At 42.0% G+C, this 13,707-nt stretch overlaps 1 protein-coding gene across 2 annotated transcripts in view; it reads left to right on the forward strand.

The window, feature by feature from the left end:
* The window catches only part of LOC136649265 (cadherin-12), a 195,088-nt gene that overhangs the window by 131,514 nt on the left and 49,867 nt on the right, over positions 1-13,707 (forward strand). For both annotated transcript variants that reach the window (XM_066625764.1, XM_066625765.1), the window contains one exon: positions 12,929-13,116. In XM_066625764.1, coding sequence (XP_066481861.1) covers positions 12,929-13,116 — 188 coding nt within the window. The remainder of the gene's footprint in view (positions 1-12,928; positions 13,117-13,707) is intronic.

The raw sequence follows: 13,707 nt of genomic DNA on the forward strand, positions 1-13,707 counted from the left end.
ATTGGAAATGCTTCAGGGGCTCTCTGCCTTAGTGAAAACTACTTGTAGATTCCTCAAAAGTAAGCAAAAGTAGTGTTATTTTGTGAAATGAGTGGTTTTTTGGACTTTTATATTCTTTTATATATCTATTTGAGCAGAAACTCTCATTATTTCGTGTTTTCTGTTGGTCGTAGAAAAAAACACAAGTAGATATAACACAGCCCTCACATGGAGCCTATACCCCTCAACTAGGGAATAATGTGTATGTTCCAGAATCTGTATGAAAGAATGAAATCTCACCACATCAGAGAGAACTCCAGTTTTAAAACTTTCTATCTGAGAGAGTTACCACAGAATTTCACCTGAAGTGGAATGTGAGGTGAAACTGGATATTTTGTTGTATATCAAATGTCAAATAAACCTCAAGGGAAGCTTAAAACACATTCAGAAGACTAGCAAAATCTATCAGGGTTGTTTCAGACATCCCTATTGACAACTGTTGCCAACACTGGTCATCCACATGCACACATGTCTTTTCCTGTACATGTCACACACAGACACACAATCTTTGGTTCGGATCTGCCCAGCCCTGCATTAAACTCAGATTTGGGAGATCAGCAATACTTATAGAGCAAGAGGTCAAATTTAGCAGTGTCTGAGAGTCTTGGGATAATTGACATGGATAGTGATGCGAACAACCTCAAATTTCCTCTAAATTAAACTACTAGTCACCATGAGAGAGAACCCTTCAGTTTATTAAGAAACAGCGGCAAACCAGGAAAAGGTATGTTTCCTTTGCTTGAAAGATCCATTACATGCCTGACATGCTGAACACGACATTAAAACAAATGTATAAAAAACTCTTTTGACATCCTGCTGCATGAACTCTATACAGAAGATCTATGGGAGATAGGAAACCTCAGATGGTTATAAATCTGTTGACCTTTAGGTCCATCTTGACACATATTTTGGAAAACTGTGAGAGAAGGATCTTTAAAATAACAACTAACAGCTTGTAAGGTTCTCATCAGTAAGAAATTGTTCTTTGTATTTTCATCTCTCTTTTGACAACCCATACCAGGCTGCTATTTGCTGCAATTTTTTTGTCAGATCTGCAACATTCTTGGGATATATATATATTGCTTTGGAAATATATATATCCAAAATATATATTGCTTTTGGAAATATATATATCCAAAGCAATTAATTTTCTTAATTTGTAAGCATACAAAACTTCCATCTGCTGAGTGAGATTCTCTGATTGAGTATGGCCTTCTCTGAGTATCTGTGACTTATGAGGTTTCACATCTTTCCTGGCCATGCTACCTGGGATCCTTTTAATTGATGCCAGGAATGGAACCTAGGTACTTAGAGAACAGGGATGGGCCAACTTTCAACTTTAGGGATCCTGGACCTTTAACAATTGTGCAGGAGAGAGAATTTCAGCAGGTGCAGCTTGTAATCTGTGAGATGACAAATGCTGAAATTCCCTCTTCTATACAATATCCTAAACAATTGTTGTCCAGGATCTCTAAAGTGGTGAGCCAGGGTGGTGTAGTGGTTTGGGAGGTGGACTCAGACCTGGAAGATCCAGGTTCAAATCCCCCCTCAGCCACGAAGCTTCCTGGGTGACCAGTCACTTTCTCTCAGCCTCACCTACCTCACAAGGTTGTTGTGAGGACAAGAAGGAGGGGAGCAGCTGTGTACACCACCCTGAGCTCTTTGGAGGAAGGGTGGTATAAAAATGTGAAAATAAAACAAAGTTGGAAGTTTCCCCACCCCTGTTATGGAGGAATGGACTGACTTTACCACCTGAGATCCTGTCCACCTGAGATCCAGCATTATCATGAGATATGTAATCTGGTGCCTATTCCTTACATTGCAGAATGGTTGGCACTCCAGCATAGCCAGGTTCTAGAATGCGCTAGCATTGTTTGAAATGGGGGTTCTACATGGAATGAAAGATGACACGGCCCCTTTCCACACCACTAGTTGGATAGGTGAAGATGGCAAAAGACAGACAAAATGAACTAGTTCTTCACACAGCACATGATTAATTTATGGAATTCAGTGTCTCAAGATACAGCAGTGAACACTTTGAAAGATGATTAGACAAATTAATGCCTGTCATTAGGGCCATATGGACTTCGAGATTCAGAGCCAGTATGCCACAAAATATTATTAATCAGAGAGCAAGAGCCAGGAAGGCTTTTGCCTTCATGTCCTGGTTGTATGGTTCCTTAAAACTTTTGGTTGGTCACTGTAGAAAATAGGGTCCTATACCAGACAGATCTTTCGTCTTATCTTATGGGGATTTTCTTGCATTCTTATGTATGTCTGCCTCCCCTGAGTTGCTTGGGTAGGGTGCAAAGGTGAGGCAATCTCTATGGAAGTTGCCACAACTGGTATGAAAAGTAACCAGCCACCAATACCATATGGTTTAACCTTTTCAAATATTTCCTGTGTGACATGGAATCTCTCTAGACAGAAGTGACAACCACACTGCAAAGGTTGCAAAAGGTTTCGTCTTTTGACCATTGAGAGAAGGTAGCATTCTGTGAGAAATGATTAGGGTTGGAAGTTTTTGTAGGTTGAAGAATAGATACCAAAATATACTGAGAACCCCTCTAGGACTGCTACAGCTGATATCCAACTGTTTTAATCCATCATCTTCAGGAGGAGACTGATTTACGTATGCATTTAAAATGACAAAAGCTGTATAATTAGCTGAGGCGAATGATACATTATGGAATCAAACAAATTAAGTGAAGTGGCTAATTCATATTTTGCCATGTTTTTGTTTCTGGGCTTCTTCATCATCTCCTCCTTAGTGATGAAAAGGAGAACATGTGAAAGCAATTTGTTTATATAATACATTATATCCAGAGCTATGAATGCTCATGGGGGGATAGTTTGGTTCAAAATGACACCCAATATTTTAATTTTAGTACAGGATAAATATTCTACTGAGAGATAAAGATCCAAAAGAAGAATGCAGTCACTGAGGGCTTAAACTGCATATTGTTTTCTTGCTAATTCTAGCAAATTAAAGACCAGTCTGTGGGGAAAATGTTTTCCTTAGTCAACTTTTCCTTTGGAGTCTGATATGCCCATAATTCACCTACCTTTTTTTAAAAAAAAAAATTAGAAATAGCAATCAATCCAGCTAAAGAACAGTTTTACCAAAATCATTTTCAGCTCAATAAAGGGTTTATGGTTCACTGTGATCCCATGTAGTGTATGGGAATGGTTTGAAATTGTTTGCATAGCAGGAAAATGAATGGAGAACAGGATGGTTCTTAAAAAGATACACAGCCTCTCACCTTTTTGAAAGTCTGAAGGCCTATTTTTGCACAGTCCAAATATTACTTCTTACAGAGCTTATTCAAATCCAGTTCAGTGACTTGATTCCATGCCATGTCCTTATCTGAATGTGTTCTGAGGTGAAAACTAGTTCATGGTCTAGAACAGTGGTTCTCAAACTGGTGGATCGTGACCCACCAAGGAACCAGAAGAAGGCCATTCCCCCTTAAGGGGAGTGGCCAAGAAGTCAGCAGCAACAGGATTGCATGCTGATGACAGGAAAGGAAAGGGTTTTTTTAAACTTACTTGGGAGTCACCATGGCTCTGAGAGGGTCTGGGGAGCTTGTGACACCCACTTCAGTCCTCCTCACACCTCCAAAGTTCTGTAAAAAGGAAAATAAAAAAAAACTACTTCTAGTTTCACAACGAAAACCGCAAGTGGTTTCTTTTTCTTTTTTTTTTACAGTAGTTTGGACATGTGGGGAGAACTTCAAAGGGGATCTCTCAGGGAACCAGGTACAAACCAGCGAACAAACATTCCCACCTTGAGGAGGCCTCTGTGACTGCCCCCCTCCACCACAGCATGCAATGCACACCCATTGCACAGCTGCACCTGCACTGGAATGTTGGATAGGATTGGGCCCTTTGAAACTTCAGAATTTGAGTGTGGCAGTGGACTTCAGTAACTTCAGCATGTGTTAAGTCTTTAAGGTGCCATAAGACTCTTTGTTGGTTTTGGTCCTACCAGCTAACAGGAATCTTTCTGCAAGTGCCAGTCTTCTCTCCCAACCAGAGTGCCGCCCCTTGTCCCACCATGCCCAGTGCAGCCTGGTATGCACTTACTGTAGAGTGGCCTACAGGTTGCTTGTCAACAGCTTTGACACACAACAGGCCCTGACACAAAACCAAAACAGGAAGTTTATGAGGCTCTTGCTGGGCTGCTGTCCTTAACTGTGTTCAGGTTGCCAGCTCACAGTTTGTACAAGCCTCTTTGAAGCTTTTCTAAATTTGGCAGAAGGGTACCATGTTATAGGAGTGGAATCACACATTCCCTGAGCTTCCAGCGGTGCTGTATTGGTTAGCTGGGAGAATAGGATGACAGTTTTAGGAGTAAGTTATCAAGAGATATAATTGTGCATAGGATAAGACAGTGTGAGTAAAAAAAAATTGGCTCCTTAATGATATCCGAAAGACAGTAATGGGACGAGAACGCTATAATTGTGCAAAGTTTAGATTTGTGACTGTGGTCACATAGGTAAGAGTCAAACTGAGACCACTGGAAAGGGCAAGCTGAATCCAAATGTCACATACGCTTGATTTGCTTAAAGGAAACACACTGTAATTTACACATGCACAAATTGCCTTTTGCTGAGCTGAAGTTACCCAAATGGCAACAGTGACTGGGGGAAAATGTCAAATTTCATTAAGTTCACTGCTTCACTTTTTGCCTTCCCTGTGGAACCTCTAATGTTTGTGAAGTAATGGAATTCTAATAGAGTGGGAAATGTACAATAACACATACTATGTTAGACTTGCGCATAGGACTTGAAGGGTTGTGAGATGTTTTTATTCCCCCTCTAGGCTTGATGTGGTATACCTTGCCTGATTCATGTTCATCACTCGGAGCTAACTACATGCAGCAATGGCACAGTCTGTATGACGGCATGTGGGTCATGCTCCATTCATGTAAAGCACGTGGTAGATTAAAATGGAAAAGAAGAGGTTAGCTGGTGTTGAATCCATCCTGAGGCCTTGTCTCTCAGTTATATTTCTCCACACCACCTTGCTTGGACTTTTGTCTCAGTGGTGTGTGGTCTTCTAAAGCAGGGGTGTCCAAGCTGGTGCTGAATCCATCCTGAGGCCTTGTCTCTCAGTGATATTTCTCTACACCACCCTGCTTTGGTACCAGCAGTCCTTGGTTCAGTCTCAGAGGTTCAACAGGAAAGTACAGCTGCGAGAGAAGACTGCAAGCAAAGAGCAGTCAGCGATGGAAGGGTTCAGCACTCCCCCCCTCCAACCTCAGCTGCTCACTGCTGCTTTGCAGCTATATCAGCACTGGAAAGCTGCATAAGGGTGAAATTCTACCCTGTGCTGGAACAGGCAAGCCAAGAGGCTTACGCTGTATCCAGTGCAGGATAGGGGCCAGAATTGGCTCAGCCTGAGGCAAGGGGAAACTATCAGTTTCCTGTCCTTTCTAGTATAGACAGGGATTTACTGAACTGTTTGAGGCCACTATTATAGATAGAATTTATGTTATCTGGTTAGATATTTAGTTATATGGTTATATGGTTAGATGTAATAAAGCACAGGAGAGTCACAATGAAAGCCTCTAACCCAAGTTTCATATTTTCAAATGAAATCAAGAGAGAAGTCAGGCCACTAGGAGGCAAATCAATGTTGCTGGGCTGACATAAGGCTCACCATGCAAGCCGCCACGGAGGCTGGATTCAGCCTCCGTGTGCTGGCATGGCTTGCTCATGAGGAGGCGCAAACGTGCTTTATGGCATGTTTGTGACCCTCCTGAGCTGGCGCAAGGGACTTGTGCCGGCCCAAGTGCAGCTTAGGATTGCACTGCCAGCTAGCAATGGCTGCCTCTCTCCCTCTTTTGCAAATATCTCCTTGAGTTATATAGTTAGGAGGGGGAAGAACAACTGCTGGCCTCCTCACTGCCTCATCATCATCATTCCATGTGTGCACACGATGCTTACCATAAGGAAAAATAAAAAAGCTGTTGGAAAGAACAATTCCTCTTTGTCATTTACTTGTGGGAATTGTGAACAGGATTTATTAGTAAATACATGGCAGTATGTCAGGAAAGAACTTCTGCTTTCATGCCCTAACTCCAGAATGGTCTTTCAATACGCCACCACTCCCCAAATATCACAGTTTTTAAATGTCAAGGGCAAACAACATTGATTTGCCTCCTAGTGGCCTGATGACTTGATTTCATTTGAAAATATGAAACTTGGGTTAGAGGCTTTCATTTTGACTCCTCTGTGCTTTATTTCATCTAACCACATAGCTTATTATTCTATCTATAATAGTGGCCCAAAACAGTTCAGTAAATCTCTATCTATACTGGAAAGGACAGGAACCTGATAGATTGTCAAGCACCTAATAGGCCCCATCATATGATTGCACTCTGCTTCCTGGGTCACAACTTACGCAAGTCTCCTCTAAAACATGCTCAACTCAGGGATATAACAATGTTGCACATGGTTGTCAAGGGCCATTCCATTTGGACAAATTCATGCAGAGAATAATGGAGAGAGAATAGATGCCTGAAAAGTTTAGCTCAAGCTGAGGGAGTTATGAAACTATTTCTCACCACACATCCTGGTCACATCTTGGCTGATATTTTTGGTGCCACTGCAAAGTTTGCCAAGACCCAGTGCAGTGTAGTCTTTAGATTTGAATCTGGTTGAAACATTACAACTGAAATCCCATCCACACTTTCCTGAGAATAAGTCACATCAAACACAATAGGACATATTATTGAGTAGTCATGCATAGGACTGTGCCCTATATCATGTCGTGATAAGTAGACAATTCACATGTTATTGGGCTTCACAGAGCTGTGCCTTGGACTAGGGAGACCTAGGTTCAGATTCTAGTTTAGCCCTGATGAGGTGCAGTGAATGGCCTTGGATCGGTCATCAGGCTACCATGCAAGGTTGCTGTGAGGAAAAGAAATAGCACATGGTTTGAGCTATTTTGTAAAAACTGGTCTTAAAGCAAACCTCTGAGGTGAAGTCAAAAGTTCCTCACACAAAACTTCTAGGAATTTCAAGAAAAACATTGATTACTAGCCCCTGCTAACTGAGTAAGAGGCACTTTTTCAAGTGGGTGCTCCTCTTTTATTGAGCAGGGGGAGAGTAACTGGCCCACCTCACCCCAGCAGTGTCTTTTCTAGTGGCTTCCTGCTGGTGTTCTTTTGCATCTTTTTAGATTGTGAGCCCTATTGGGACAGGGAGCCAGTAGTTATTTGATTTTTCTCTGTAAACCGCTTTGTGAACTTTTTGTTGAAAAGTGGTATATAAATACTGTTAATAATAATAATAATAATAAGAATAATAAGAATAATAATAAGAATAATAATTTTACAGCAGTTCCTTTTTTATTTTATTTATTTATTTATTTATTTATTTATTTTTAATTAACACACACCTAATGTGCAGCAGTTCCTCACATCCCTAGGTACAGTAGAAATGTAATGAATGAAATGTAACGTAATGAATTAAGTATAATTTGAGTTATAAACATATAACTGAGGATGTCCCATGACCTCTTTATCATGCGCCAAACAATCATATTCTCAGCACTCCAATTTTGGTCATGTAAACCGGCCTCTACGGGCCCAATCCTATGCAGTGCGTGCTGGAACACCACCAGTGCGCACTGTCGCAAACGTGCTGTGAGGCACATTTGCAGCCCTCAGCACCGGTGAAGTGCCAGTGCTAGTGCTGGTGGAGAACTGATCCTCCATTGCTTGGTGGTTGCATGAACTGATGAGCAGCGTAGAGTTAGGTGGGGGCATGGGGGTGATGTCAGGAGGGAGATGGGACTGGTGGAGCTTCGCTCCATCAAATCCTGAGCTTCCACGTCAGACCACTGGTCCAACACGGCAGCTCTTAATTCTGTGCTGACCCTTGGGTTGCTGTAGAATAGAGTAGCCCCCATCGTGGGTCTACTCCCCTTACGTGGAGTACTCCTCCTACTCCTCTTCTTCTCCTGAGGAGCTGCTGGCATTGCCCACTGAGTGCATAGGATGCAGCGGCAGCCATTTTTTGGCACCGCTGCAGCCCTGGGTGCCTGGCAGCTCAGGATTGGACTGCCTGAGGCTTCAGCTCCTGAAGAGGCAGGCAGGAAGACAGAACTGACAATAAATATGAACAAACAAAAACAAATATTTGCATAAAGGCTCTGACAGACGAGCTGCTTGTTTGTCAATACATTTATCTGACAAACTCCTGCTCCCTCAATTTTTAGTCAAAGGGAATGGTAAAGTGAATTTAATACTTTCCTCCTCAGTTGGAGAAAATACACATTGTTTATGTTCATTATTTCCCTTAACAGCATGCTGCCAAGGTAAGAACCATTAAGACGTTCCATATGCTACTGAGGTATTATTACCAGAGGATGATGGCAGAGTAATTACACAGTACATCATCAGAAATCTGAGTTTGGCAGGAGCTGAAAAATCCTTCAGCATTTCAGATTAATCCAAATGACCTCGACTTTCACTGCTGCTAACTTTTTTTTTTTTTTGAAACAATGGAATGCTGTTGTTAAAAAAACAAATCATTGCCTCTGAAATAAGCAACGTGCAACTTCTTTGACTGATTCTCTTGATGCAGAGCCAACCATCTTTCTTTAACACAGAAAGACCTTGCTTAATTGACTAGAACGATTTTCAGCTTGCTAAAGAGAAAAAAGTGAGGATTAGACACCCCCGTGTTACTTTACGCTGCTCCAACTGTGAAGATTAAGGTCCCAAAAACATGCCTCATAAATTTTCAGAGAGAATTTAAGGCAGGCCTATGCAACTTGTGACCCATCAAGCCCATCCAGTGCAACTCACCAGTCATGTATATTTACCCACCAGTGATGCCAAAAGCCTGTTTGTGCTTGTGACCTACAGCCACAAACAACAGGGTAACTGTCAATTATCTGGCAAGCCACATTGTGTTGCTGGTATACTTGCTGGGTTGCAAGTTGCACAAGCCTGACTTCCAGAGTGACTGAGTCCATAAATACACTTTTCTGTTTAAACCTATGTATGAAATGTTGTGAGTGGTATTGAAAAGGCCCAGAGTTTTTCGCACATGAACCTTGTGCATAAAGGAGGGACACAGTTCATTCCCTCTGTTGTCACCATGGTTGTTTCTTTTTTTCTTTTTCTTTTTTTGGCAGTGGAAGGGATGACTGGTGAGAGAACCAGGAGGAGGACTGTATAGCTCAGTGAAGGAGCACATGCTTTGCAATCAGAAGAGCCAAGGATCACTTCCCAGCACCTGCTGGGAAAGCATCCTGTCTGAAACCCTGAGGCACTGCTGGTGGTCTGATTCAGTTTAAGGCACCTTCATTTATATGTTCATTCAAAGTTCCATATGTCATTTATTTTTATTCTGCTTTTTTCCTGCTGCAATCAAGGCCATGTATATAGATTCCAAGTATTCACCCCTCCATCCCATCTGAGCAGACCCAGGGCTTATTAGCTTTAGCAATGCTGCTGTGTCATGTGCCGTCTCACTGTGCGCTGGGGAATCACTGGATGTGTATTTCATAAATCAAATGGGTTGCTTTAAAAGCAAAAGATTAAAAGTAAAACATGAAGGCTTTGTTGAATGGAAGGAAAATCATCTCCCTGTGGCCATTCAATGTGACCAGAGCTATATGGGACCTCTTGTGGCTGTGGCTTCCCCAACCTGCATTCAGTTGAGCAACCCTGGAAGCCAGAATGCTGGAATGCTGGGTGGCAGCAGAAGTCATGGAAGTGGGAGGGTTTAAAAGGAGACAGAAGAACAGACAAAGGGAAGGAAGGAAAGGAGATATACAAAGGAGGAAAGGCAGAATAGGAAATGGAAAGTCAAGAGCCTGCACAAGGAATAGAGACTGCGGCTGAAGAAGAGGAAGAGCAAACTAAGAGGCAAAGGGATAGACAAGGACAAGGAAGAGGTGCAAAAGTGATGAGAAGCCAGCAAAAGATTCTCAAGAAGCAAGGGGGAAAGAGGTCCAGGGCAGGAGGAACTCAGGTAGCCAGGAAGACAGAACACAAAGAAAAGTGTATAAGGAAAGGGAGAGGGTGAAATACTTGCAAAAGCCCCCCATTGTATCCAAGCACCCCAGGACTATGCTAAAATCCCCTAAGGGAGTGGGCAGTGCTAGGCAACAGGCATAGGACCTGAAAAAGAGCCCTTGAGCAGAGAGCATCAATTTGACTCCTCTTTTCCTATTCTGCTGGCGTGATGAAATGACAAGCAGTAAGTAAGGGGAAACTCTACCTAAAAAACCATTAACCCCATCCATCTTCATATACAGTCCTATCTACAGTAAACCCTTTGCTTTAAATGGTCAGAAAGTTGTTGCACTGAAAAGACCCTCCCATGATGTCCCTTCCCACCCCTACTACATTCACCTTCTGTCTAGGGAAAGGTTGGAGGGTGGACCACACTGCCTCATTGCTTATTGGGTTTCCTGCTTTCTTGGAAAAAAGGATCAGTGTTCAGTGGAAGTAAGCAAGTCAGCAAAAGGGTCTCACGCAGCTGGCATGCACTCAAGTGTATCTCATTTTGGTCCTGTTTGCCTGTTCACAGGTTAAAACCTTTCCCCTTAATCTCATTCATTGAGATGCCACTACAAAATAGCTGAGGCTGGGCTGACTTGACATTTCCTTGCTAGTTGGATCATAAAATGCTCCTCATCTTTTGAAGTTGTTAAACAGTACACACAGCTCAGCATGTTCATTTGGAAAGAGAAGGGTGTGTGCCTACCTTTTATCACCTGTAAAAGCCAGGGAAGGTAATGGGCCAACACAGACTTGCTGATTCAACTGCTTCCACATGAAGAATTGCTCAGTCTTGTTTTTGTACTTGTGAGGAAGAGAGGGCAGAGTTTCATGCGGTGGTTTTACTTGCCATTCTAGTGAAATGGTCTGTGTGCCACTGTACAAGAATGAAAACTGTGCTGCTACTCTGATCAGTGAAAAGAATGCAACACTGAGCTCTTTAAACTTTATGATAAATGTCAAGTTCTTTTCCACCCACTGCCTTGCTTCCCGTGAGTGCTTCCTGCTTCCATTTTGCAGTCAGCAAAGAACCAATGAGACCCAGAAATCGTGACAGGAAAGCTGTAATCACAAGCAAAAAAGTCATTTGCACAATGGGAGGGGTGATTTTTTAAATCACATTTTGTAGGGTTCACTTTCTGTATCAGATTTCCATATCCGCGATTTCCGAATCTGCAGAGATGGGGAACATATCCCCTGTGGATATGAGGGACACCTGTATATTCTTTTGGACATTATGTTAAATGCATGTCAGAAATGGCAGCAGCAGGCGTACTCCTCTCTCAAAATGCATTCAGACAATACCTGAACAGTTCTAACGTATGAGTGAGATCAGGTCAATGGACCTCACAGACAGAGAGCCTAAGCTGAAACATGATTGAGTCTTAGAGAAACCCAACTCTCAGGAATTCTGCCCTTAAAATCTCTTTTTAAGTGCAGAGAAAAAACTTGACTTCATTCAAATTGATGAGTGCAGAAACCCCTGACTTCTGGTTTTGATGAAATGTCAAAATTATAACTCCTCTGAAACGATTAACCAAAATGTTAAGGATATTCTTCTTCCTCAGTAGAATAGGAACATTTTTAGCAGTAGGAGCCATTTTGTCCAAATTATGAACCTCTTAAAATTCTTGCAACAGCCAGTAGAAATTGCTGCTGTGAGTGAAAGGCTGTTGGCTTTGGCTTTGCTCTGAGAGCAAGAGAGAGAGAGAGAGAGAGACCCAGGGTTTTATGACCAGACCTAGACCAGATCCTCTGAGCCTTAGGTGCCTGTTTTAGAATGGACTTTTCATAAAGGCTTTTCATCGGCTTTTCAAAAAACACTGTGTCATATTAAAGACTGGTTTGACTTGTTGCACATGAAGCCAATGTGTTACAGCGTGCAGAATCTCAAATCAGACAAACATTTCTATCTTCTATGCTCTTTTCCAAGGCAATGTTCCTCAGCATCTCATGTTAGCCTGAAGGAAACAGTTTGCTTCCTCAAAATTCCTCTGAAATTTTTCTTCTGTATTTTTTAAAAATATTGAATATTCCGCAGATATGTCTACAGGCAGAGTGGCTGAATATTTGCCAATATTTGAATATTTTATATCTGTCTGCTATCTGATGATATTTGATTTCTGCATGTGATGTTTCATAGCATACAGTTATTTGGTAACTGGTATGCAATGGCACCGATCATGCTAAAAACCATTTTTTTTAAAAAAGTATGAATTTTATATAATGATTTGTAGTGTCTCACAATTGATAGCTTATAACATTACATATTTGATGCCTGCCCACATCAAAACAATCAACAGATGCCAACAAGTCTATGGTGTGAATTCTGGTGTATGTAAAATTTTACATATAGAATATAAATTTGAATTTCTAGTTTGATGGTTCACCTTCAGTATTTGAATAAGGAAATTGGAAAGTTTGGCAACCTTTGGTTTATATATTTTAATTGTGATGCAAATGTAAAGTATATTGTGTGACCATTGACACAAAGTATTGTATAGTGCAGCGATTTTCAACATTTTTCATCTCATGGCACACTGACAAAGTGCTAACATGGTTAAGGTCAACTGTGCGTGTGTTTTTTTGTTTTTGTTTCACAATTGACAAGGCACAGCTTGCTGCTGGTGGGGAGCTCCCAATGGCCGTACTAATGACCACCCCCCAAACTCTTATGACGCACCTACGGACCACTTGCAGCACACCAGTGTGCTGCAGCACACTGGTTGAAAATTGCTGGTATAGTGCCTAATAATATGCTGTATGAACTATACTTGTATATGCTTCATTTTCTCCTTGATGATCTCCTGTAAACTGGCACGACTGCATCTGAATAATTATTATATCAATTTGTCATAGGTATCTTCCATTTGAAAGTACCTGAGTCTTCTCTCGTTGGTTCAGCCATTGGAAGAATTAGAGCAGTGGATCCCGATTCGGGGCAAAATGCAGAAATTGAATATATGATTGTCCCAGGAGATGGAGGGAATCTGTTTGATATCAGCACAGATGAAGACACACAAGAAGGAATAATCAAGTTAAAAAAGGTATTTAACAGAGGGAAAAGAGAGCAACTAGTAGTTCATTTCAATATTAATACAATGAAACAACCTGAATTCAGACTTAGGGCCAGTCCCATCTGGGCCTTGCACTGCTGGAGCTGGAAATATGATAGAAACTGGATTAGGAACTAGGAGTGTCATGAGAAGTCAGCCTAGTTCTCTTGACCAATCTCTCATGAGCAGGTTTGGGACAAACACTGCACAGACTGCATGCAAACAACCACAAGTGATCAGGGTTTGTTCACCCCAGTTCTGCAAGGCCTGCCTCCACCTCTCTCAGGGACTTTCCAACTTACTTTGAAGGTGTCTGTGGCAGTTATGCTGACTCTCCAGCTCCAGCAGTGTCTTTTCTCAGCCAAGACTAGGCTGGTGCTATGAGTCCCAGCAGCCCTTGAGGAAAAATATGCTCTGCACACCCTGCCCAGCAAGGACAATTCTCAACCCAGACCAGGCCAGGCCAGGTGGGTGTTCTATCGTCTGATCTTGGAAGCTAAGCAGGGTCAGGCCTGGTTAGTACTTGGATGGAAGACCACCTGGGAATACCGGGTGCTGCAGGCTTATACCATAATCTTTCGA

The sequence above is a fragment of the Tiliqua scincoides genome, chromosome 4 (genome assembly GCF_035046505.1).
Source record: "Tiliqua scincoides isolate rTilSci1 chromosome 4, rTilSci1.hap2, whole genome shotgun sequence".
Classification (NCBI taxonomy): domain Eukaryota; kingdom Metazoa; phylum Chordata; class Lepidosauria; order Squamata; family Scincidae; genus Tiliqua; species Tiliqua scincoides.